The 9,919-nt window shown below is 29.7% G+C and overlaps 2 protein-coding genes across 4 annotated transcripts in view; one reads left to right on the plus strand and one right to left on the minus strand.

Moving 5' to 3' along the window:
- The first annotated feature begins 3,157 nt into the window (after positions 1-3,157).
- LOC111681637 (cap-specific mRNA (nucleoside-2'-O-)-methyltransferase 1) lies at positions 3,158-7,253 on the plus strand. Of its 3 annotated transcripts, none has more exons than XR_006940224.1 (4): positions 3,158-3,939; positions 3,996-5,677; positions 6,533-6,953; positions 7,009-7,253. XR_006940224.1 is itself a non-coding variant. In XM_046946288.1 (3 exons), exons 1-3 carry the CDS (start codon positions 3,291-3,293, stop codon positions 6,554-6,556), a joined length of 2,355 nt encoding a protein of 784 aa, XP_046802244.1. In that variant the 5' UTR covers positions 3,158-3,290; the 3' UTR covers positions 6,557-7,253. The 3 variants fall into 3 exon arrangements, 1 of the variants encoding a protein (XP_046802244.1); XR_006940223.1 differs by having other exon boundaries at positions 6,533-6,949; XM_046946288.1 differs by having other exon boundaries at positions 6,533-7,253.
- LOC124418958 overlaps positions 6,850-9,919 on the minus strand; it is a 15,755-nt gene continuing 12,685 nt past the window's right edge. Inside the window, exons 4-5 of the mRNA XM_046946999.1 lie at positions 9,432-9,751; positions 6,850-6,905 (exon numbers count right to left, since the gene is read on the minus strand). Coding sequence (XP_046802955.1) covers positions 6,850-6,905; positions 9,432-9,751 — 376 coding nt within the window. The remainder of the gene's footprint in view (positions 6,906-9,431; positions 9,752-9,919) is intronic.

Raw genomic sequence — 9,919 nt, forward strand, 5'->3', positions numbered from 1 at the left:
GAATAATGTTTGTTTCAAACGAAAAATTCTATTCCGGCAGCTTAATTTGCAAAATTTAAATAAGTGCATATTTGTATGTACGATATTTGTTTACATAAATAATTCAAAATATTAACGAAGTTTTTCTCCGTTTAACGGACATTTTTAAATATAAAAATGTAAACAATAAACCAAGCGAATTAAGAAAACAAGTAAGAGTGCTATATTCGGCTGTGCCGAATCTTATATACCCTCCACCATAGTGTATTATAAACATCTTTTATAAATTTTAAATTTTTTCCCGACTACATTATTATTACATCAAAAGCTAAACAAAAAGAACAACAACAACAGCGCTATACGAAATAAAACACAAAATACACAAGGCATCTAAACAAACAGACATCTAAACATACATAACAAAAAACACAGAAAAACAAAAATAACAACACAATGACGCCAACAGCATCCAAACCAAGGATGCCCAAGCCCTATGCGCTTGGTACTGTTTTGTTTTTGTAAATGCGCTTAGCTATAGACAGTAGGGTTCCATAAATCGACTTTCGAATAATCGAACAATCGACTTTTTGTCGAAAAAAGTCGAAGTCGACTATTCCAAAAAAGTCGATAACTCGACTATCGTCTATGAAAAAGGAAAAAATTGGAACAAGTCGAAAAAAGTCGAAAATATTCGAAAAGTCGAAAATATTCGAAAAGTCGATAATAGTCAAAAAGTCGAAAATAGTCGAAAAGTAGAATGAAGTCCGAAAAAGTCGAAAATAGTCGAAAAAACTAGAATAGTCGAAAAAACTAGAAATGCAGAAATGTATCGAAAAATATCGAAAATAGTCATAAAAAGTCGGAATTTACTAACATTTCGTTGCCGATTTGTGAAACGGTGCCGATTACGGTGTATGCGGAAACATAGCTTTAGTAGAGTTATTTATAGAATATTTATGAAAAAAATAAAAAGTCGACACAGACTGGGGTTGAACTCAGTGCTTTCCGTTCAAAACTTCTTTCCTTTGGAAGGAATATGAACACCTCAAAAAAGACCTTTTTATCCTTTGATCCAGCTCGCCAAATATTGACCCCAGGACAAATTTTGAAAAAAGAGTCAAAAACTCTAAAATTGTCGGAATAACTCGAAAATAGTCGAAAAAAGTCGGAAATAGTCGAAAAAATCGAAAAGTCGGAAAAATTCGAAAAAAAGTCGAAAAGTCAAAAATAGTCGAAAAGTCGGAAAAAGTCAAAAAAAGTCGAAATGTCAAAAAAGTCGGAAAAAGTCGAAAAGTCAAAATGTCAAAAAAAGTCGAAAATAGTTGAAAAAAGTCAAAAAGTCGGAAAAAGTCGAAAAGTCGACTTTTAATTAAATGCAAAAAGTTGAAAAGTCGACTTTTCATAAAATGCAAAAAGTCGACTTCTAACTAAATGCAAAAAGTCGACTTTTAACTAAATGCAAAAAGTCGAAAAGTCGACTTTTCGTTTCATCTATAGAACCCTAATAGACAGGGTGTTTTCTATACACTTATATGCGTTTAACACTAGCAATACGTTGTTGTTGTTAACAGTATACAAGCAAGAGTAAAACAACACTTTCGTATTCATTGCTGGTAAACATTGACGAGACGTAGATTTTGTTTTTGTTTATCGTAAAAAAAATTTTTAAAAAGCACTTGGAAAAAAATTGTGTTAGTGTTAAATTTCAAACTTACATTATTCGCATAAAAATTATTGTGCAATAACTCTCAATCTACTCTCATATAATTGAAAACGTTTTAAATACTGTTTTCTATTCATTAAAAAATATATTTGGAAAACAAAAGGGAAAATTATTTTATTTTAACAAAAAATGCAAATCATATTATTTTGCTGTGTATTTTTTTGTATATTTGGATTCCAAACATACAAAAAAATACACAGCTGAATAAAACTAAATACATCTACACACACACGTGTACATCTTTTTCTATATACAGTGTTGTTGTTGACATTTTTTGATGAAATTTTCAGAGGTTGTGTCGGATTTTTGCTCATATCTCCGTTATTTACCGACCGATTTTGCTGATTTTAAATAGCGATCTTCTCGAAAGCATGTCTAATAGAATTATTGAAGATTCGGATCTCGCCAATATCTGGGGTAAGGTGGTGGCAGTTCTGCAACAACAACATTTCCCATGTATTTTGTTTTGCTTTTGGTTTTCGTAAATGTCAAAAACCATAAGTACGGCGAATTCATTTGATGAAAAATTTTTGTAAAATGTTTATATTATAAAAATAAAGATATTAAAATTTGTGAGGAAAATATATTCTGAATTGAATAATGTTTGTTTCAAACGAAAAATTCTATTCCGGCAGCTTAATTTGCAAAATTTAAATAAGTGCCTTAAGTTAAGTAAATTTTTTGTGAAAAATAAACATAAAAAAGTACATATTCATGAAAATATTATAATACGAATGAATGAATATTTGTTGCGAATGGATAATTCTACTCCGGCGGAGTAATTTTCAATATTTGGCCATAATGTAGCAGCCGCCGGACGGGTAAATACCTCATATGGGTTTTGTTATAGAAAGCGTTCCTTTTTTTAGTTAATCTCTTTATCTACATAGTGCATATATAAAAATATATTGTTTAATTTGTTAACTTTTAATAGATTTCAAACTTAAGCCATAACGTAGAAGTCAGCTGCCGCCAGCCGAGAAAATACTTCATATGCCTTTCTTATTATTATGTGTTCCGAAAGAGATTTTGTTTAGTTCATCACGTTATCTGCACAATTTTAATATATAATGTAAAACAATGTTGTGTAATATGTTAACATTTAAAAGAAAAATATATTTCTTAAATAACATATTTTTATACATGCCAATTATGCCATTATTTAAGTAAAATTATATTTGTTTACGAGATATTAACGAAGTTTTTCTCTGTTTAACGGACATTTTTAAATACTTTTGTATGTAAACAATAACACACTTTGACAGCTAGGGAAACCAGGCGAATTAAGAAAAATTATCGGCTGATTGATTAACACCACCTTATTTGAATTCGCCTTGGCGAGAACAAAATACATGTAAAATGTTGCAGAACTGTCACCACCTTATCTGAATTCGCCTTGAACACCACCTTATATGAATTCGCCTTGGATTCTTTTAAATGCATCTTGACGTCGTTTGGGCTTTCTATATAAAACCGCCGTCGCGAATTTTTTAATCAGCTTGGTTCTATGGTGTCTTTTATACTATCTTTGATAAAATACATCCTTTAAAAGTAAATTTATTGATAAATTTTAGAAGAATACTTTAAAATGGAAGGTGAAGATAACAGCGAAAATGAATTGTTTGAAGCTGCTCCAAAGAAAATGAAAACAGAATGGTCTAAAAGCTATTCTAACAAAGCTATGGAAATGATGAAAAAAATGGGATACGAAACTGACAAAGGTTTAGGGAAGCAAAGTCAAGGACGTCTCGAACCGATTGTTGCATTTCAACAGGATGGTCGACGCGGATTGGGTTTAAAACATGAGTCTGTTCAGCACCAAAGAGAACACTGGGATCCAAACAATGAAAAGATAACAATACCTGAAGTTGTTTCCTGGATTTCTTCGAATAAGGACTTTACACATAATATCCAACAGCTAATGTGCTGGATAAGTTTTGGCGAACGCAAAGAAACTTTAGATGATGAAACATTATTTGTTGAACCCGAAATATTGAATGCTATTTTAGAAGCAAAGACTGTGTTTGATAAACTTAATGAGAATGAATTGAGAAAAGCTAGATCTCGTAGTAATCCATTTGAGACAATTCGAAGTTCTATTTTCCAAAACAGAGCAGCAGTAAAAATGGCTAATATTGATTCAATGTTGGATTTTATGTTTACAAATCCTAAAGATAAAATGGGAAATTCTCTTGTACACGATAATGATCTTTTGTACTTTGCTGATATCTGTGCAGGTTATTAAAAATAAAATATTTTAAAAATAATTACTTATACTTTACTTTAAAAATAGGTCCTGGAGGATTTTCGGAGTATATATTATACAGGAAATCATGGGAAGCAAAAGGCTTTGGGTTTACACTTCGAGGTGCAAATGATTTTAAGTTAGATAAATTTTCAGCAGGATCACCAGAATCCTTTGACCCATTCTATGGTGTACAAGGTGATGGTGATGTTTATGTGGAAGCAAATCAGGATTCATTCGCTAGCTATATATTTAAGCATTGCGAAGAAGGCGTTCATTTTGTTATGGCAGACGGAGGATTTTCAGTTGAAGGTCAAGAAAATATTCAAGAGATATTATCAAAACAGCTTTATTTATGTCAATGTCTCACCGCTCTTAAGATTTTAAGGTGCAGTGGGAGTTTTGTTTGTAAACTCTTTGATATTTTTACGCCGTTTAGCGTTGGACTGGTATATTTAATGTATCAAAGTTTCGAAGAAATAGCAATAATAAAACCAAACAGCAGCCGTCCCGCCAACTCGGAAAGATATTTAGTATGTAAATGGAAAAAATCCGGCACGGAAGTAATATGTAAATACTTGAATTTCATCAATAACCATATAAACAAAAAAAGCGACCGAGATGTTTTAGAAATTGTAGATTTAGATGTCATTATGCAAGACGAAGATTTTTTTAAATATATAAAAGAATCAAACAATTTAATAGGTAGAAATCAAATTACTGGATTGAAAAAAATATCAGCATATTGTAATAATCCACTATTAAAAGAAACTAGGCAAACTGAATTTCGAAAAAAATGCTTAGAACTTTGGAGATTGCCGGATAAATTACGACAGGCTCCTGAGAATAAATCTGTTGAAAAGTTTCTTGAAGAATTTCTAAATAATTGGTACGAAGATAAAGTATGGTTTAATTCTACTCCTGTTGAGTTAGTATCTACATCAATGCTAAACAAATGGATAGAAAGTATACATGATTGGTATTTTGTACCAATAGGGCGAGGAGAAACAAGTACGAATGCTTGTAGCTTTTTTATTTGTACAACAAGAGGGAAATTGCTCAGGTATACTGATATGAAAAAGTGGGAACCTGTGGAATATATGTTTGAATTATCTCCAAAATCATTATTTTATGGAGAACTTGTATATGAATATAATGGTGAAGGAAGAACACAAACTAGAATATGCAATTTGCACATAATAGATGCAATTATTCTAGGTGGTAAAGATGTAAGAAGAATGAGGTTAAATGAACGTTTATCAATGTGCACAAAGTTTGTAAAGAGTATAAATAAGCCATATAAAGAAGGCAGTGTGCCATTACTACGTTGTAAAAGGCTGTTTAAATTGGAAGATATTGATGAATTCTTTGGCACAATGCGTCATTACAGATTAAAGGATGGCTCTCAACGTCTAGGAATATCATTAAATGACACCGATACAAAATTCTTTGTTCCTGGTGGAATACTATTGTTTTGTGAAATATGCCATTATTTTTTCTCGATAATGTCAAAGTCGCAAAATATGCTGTACTACTTTAATAAAACTAGAAACGCCTCTTATTATAAAAATAATATGCCGGATGAAATGCAAAATATATTGTACGCTTCTTTTCGAAATAGCTTTATAAGGCGGTTACTTTGGAAATGGACAAATACATATCAAGTCGAAGAACAAAGTAATAAGGTGGATGATCATATTTTATACAGAGATGATTTTATACAATACATTGTAAGAAAACGAAATATATAATACATACAAATAATTATTTTAAATATCGTTCTTCACATTATAACATTATTGATTTTTATGCATTTTTAAGCAGGATTTTACTCTACAATATTTTGTATTAATATAAGAGTTAATTTTGTCTTATTACAAAATTCATTTACTTGTCAAAATGGGTTTAAGGTATTTTCGGACTACAACACTGAGTATTAATACAATTTAAATTAAAAATATGAAAATAATTCGAAATTTTAAAATTAATACGAAAAATACATTTTATGTTTACACTATAGTATTTCGAATATTTTATATCCAATTTTACATTTTCTTCTTGATTTCTCAATAGTTTTTTATATAATATGTACGTTTTCATTGATAATTTTTGTTTTTAAAACTAATATAAAGAAACGTCAACATTTTTTTCATACAACATGAAACTGAAGTTCAAGTATGTTCAACATATGTATTCACAGAACTTGATTTACATTTTGTACTAAAAATAAAGGACCTTGATTGCCGTGATTCGATTATCCGGCAACAATAATTATCCGGGACTTAAAAATATTTTTTTTGAATCGACTTAATTTTATTTTGGATTGACTTACATATTTCAGCATCGTTTTACCGTGATTCTCTTTATTATCCGTAATTATAAGAAAAATTATATGATTTTTTAATTAGCAAGAACAATTAGAACAAATCGGGGATTCCCGTTAAACGAAAATACTAAAATGGAAAATAGGAGACAAACAAAGTTACGCGATTATTTTTAGAAATTACGTAATATGAAATCCTTATCTACTGTTTACTGTTTTCTGACAAAATTATTTTTTTTTTATTTTTTTTGAATCATCCCAGGAAAAAATTTATAACTTGTTCTAAAAACAACTAGTTCTAGAACGAATGCAAAGAGAACAACTTCTGATTCTTAAATAACAACCTTGGAACTAGTGATATCGCAACTACTACTGGAACCCCTTCCTCGGAACATTGTTATAGTTCTAAAATACTTCTAAAGAGTTTTCAAGGAACTAATTCTTTGACATTAGGTTATACATTGATACTACACTAGTTCAATGGAACACAATAGTTCCGAAACAACTTCTTAGAATCAGTTGAAAAAAATGTCTGCATAAAATTGAACTATAAGGAATTAAAGATACTAGGTATAAAGATTAAAGATAATTAAAGATACGGGAGACGGGAAAGTTAGCTGCTGGTTTCTTATATCCTGTGCAAAAATAGTTTAACAAATGAATTTTATGTAAGATAATTGTAAGTAAGTTTTCTAAAAAAAAAAAAATTGGTTCAATAATAATAAAATTCCTCAACAGTTTCTTAAAATTAGATAACGCTTCCTCAGAACCAGTTCCGAAGGTGACAATTTCGAACAAAAATTATTGGTCTCAACGCCAAAGTAGAACGAGTTCGGGCTACAATCATGCGTTCTAGAACTAATTGTGGAACTAATACAATTGTTGCTGGGATGTATGAATATAAAATCCTTAAGTTATTTAGTTTTAATATAAATATGTACATATTCATTTATTAATTAATAAATATATCTATTAGAAAACTAGCCAATGTTGACACTCAATTAACGGGTAAAATCGATTATACAGAATGCTTCCGGTCCCGACCATCACGGAAAATCGAGTTCCCACTGTATATAAAAAATTATGAACAAGAAAGGGATAAAAAAAGCAAAATTGTTGCTAGCTGTAAATGTTACTATGCATTTTTCCATCTTACTTTAATGTATTTTACACTTATCGTTTATTGTATTTATAAAATACAATTGAAATAAAAATTTTTTAATTTTGTAAACCCAAATTACAAATTATAATTAAGGCATTTTCCGACTATTCAGTATAATATTTGTCAATTTTCTAGTGAAAAGATAAGGTTTATTTTAATATATTTCTAGTAAATATAAAAAGTAAACGGACGAAAATTAAATAAATTTTTGTTCAATTCACAATCAAGTTGTTTATTGTACCTACTAGTTTAGTAACAGCGATTGTGAACAGATCTGTGCAGCAAGTCATAAGTTTATATTCACAATGAAAAAAAACAAAACAAACAATGTCAAAGGATAAAAAATCAAATAATATTAAAATAATTAAGCGAGCAAAATAAACCAAATTAATTTCTTTTTATTTAAAATTCTATTATTTTCATTATTCCACATTTTAAACTAATAAATAAACAGTTTTTAATAAAACTTTATTTTTGTTTTGGCTGTTTGTTTGTAATTTCTGTGTTACCACTTTATCGTTTTTATGCCAAAATCGATTGAATTTTTTACTTATATGCTGAAATAAACAATTGACAACACTGAACTTTCTTACCACATTAGAAAAACATATGAAAAATTGTCATAAGAGTTGTATAGAGCTTTTGCATAGAAAATACCAACAACATTGTTATGACTATTGTAGCAGCTGCTGACATACAACGCTACAACATCGATTGTGAATTGAACATTTGTTTCATTCTAATAAATTGAAAAATTTGAAACAAATTGTATGAAATTTTATTCAAACTTAGCAATACATAACAAACTTAGCTTTTTTACTCGATAAAAATATTCAAGGAAAAAATAGTAAAAGAGAAAAATATTTTATTGTATGTAGGTATGTTCACGTTTTTATACCCTTCACCTTCGTGAGAAGGGTATATATAAGTTTGTCATTCCGTTTGTAATTTCTACAATATAATTTTCCGACCTTATAAAGTATATATATTCCGAGTCCTTATAGATAGCGGAGTCGATTAAGCTATGTCCGTCTGTCTGTGTGTTTGTTGAAATCAGTTTTTAGAGGTCCCCAGATATCGGCGAGATCCGAATCTTCAATAATTCAGTTAGTAATTATGGGGAAGATCGCTATTCGAGATCGCTATTTAAAATCAGCAAAATCGGTCTATAAATAACGGAGATAAATAACGGAGCAAAAATCCGAGACAACTTCTGAAAATTTCATCAAAAAAGCCACATTTTTTCATGATTTGTTAAAAAAGCAACAACAACACTGTGAATTGGATAAAGATGTACATGTGCGTGTGTAGATGTATTTGGTTTCATTCAGCTGTGAATTTTTTATGTTTGGATGCTGTTGGCGTCATTGAGTCGTGTATTTTGTTTTTGTAAATTCTGTTCGTATATTTGGAAGTCGGTTGGTTTTATTGCGTTGTTTATTTTGTTTTTCTGTGTTTTTCGTTATGTGTGTTTAGATGTCTGTTGTTTTAGATGCCTTGTGAATTTTGTTTTTTATTTCGTTTAGCGTTGTTGTTGTTCATTTCGTTTTTCTTTTGGTGTAATAATAATGTAGACGGGAAAAATTTTAAATTTATAAAACTAATATGTATAAAATACACTATGGTGAAGGGTATATAAGATTCGGCACAGGAAATCCATCGGAACTTCTTTTTGAATTAACAAATTTATAAAATATTTTCGGATCGCGTCTGAAATTTAATTTCATAATATTTAAATAATTCTTGTAAAGGTCAAGGTTGAGTAAATTATATTTAGCTCGATATAAGGAATATTTGAAGTAATCAATCAGCATTCCAGATTGTTTATATTTTTTATAAAACTTATTTTTCTGATTTTTTAGTCTCGATAGCGATTTTGAATTCCAAGGAGGGCCAGATTTATTAACGTGCGCAAATTTAGGTACGCAATTATTGATGTAAATAAACACGGTCTCATAAAAGGAATTTATAGTCGAGTCAATTGCCGCCGGAGTCTCACTGGATAACGATAAAATTTCCAACCAGTTAGTATTGGATAAATAGAAGTTTAAATCATTGTAATTAGTCTTCTTAAAACAGTATTCTTTTATGTCATTACGATTTTTATTATCTTTCACAGAAATTGGATAATTACAGTTAACTTCAATGGTAGGATGATGACGATCTTCAGGTTTAGTGATAGGGTGGTGACGGATCAGGGAACAATCTTTAGGTTCATTTACGAATACCAAATCAAGCAGTTTATTAGAGTTATTTAATACTCCATTTATTTGAAATAGGCATAAATCCGACATATTGTTTAAGAATTCTTCGTTAAAGCTGTTCATGTTTATTGGAGAATAACATGACAAATCAGGTAGATATTTCCATGATAAAAACGGTAAATTAAAATCACCAAACACGAGTACCAAGTCTTCAGGGTTAATTAAATGAACTACAGATTTTATTGCAGAGAAGTGTTGATGATAAGTTGTTTGTTCAGAGTTT

Source organism: Lucilia cuprina, chromosome 3 (genome assembly GCF_022045245.1).
Source record: "Lucilia cuprina isolate Lc7/37 chromosome 3, ASM2204524v1, whole genome shotgun sequence".
Classification (NCBI taxonomy): domain Eukaryota; kingdom Metazoa; phylum Arthropoda; class Insecta; order Diptera; family Calliphoridae; genus Lucilia; species Lucilia cuprina.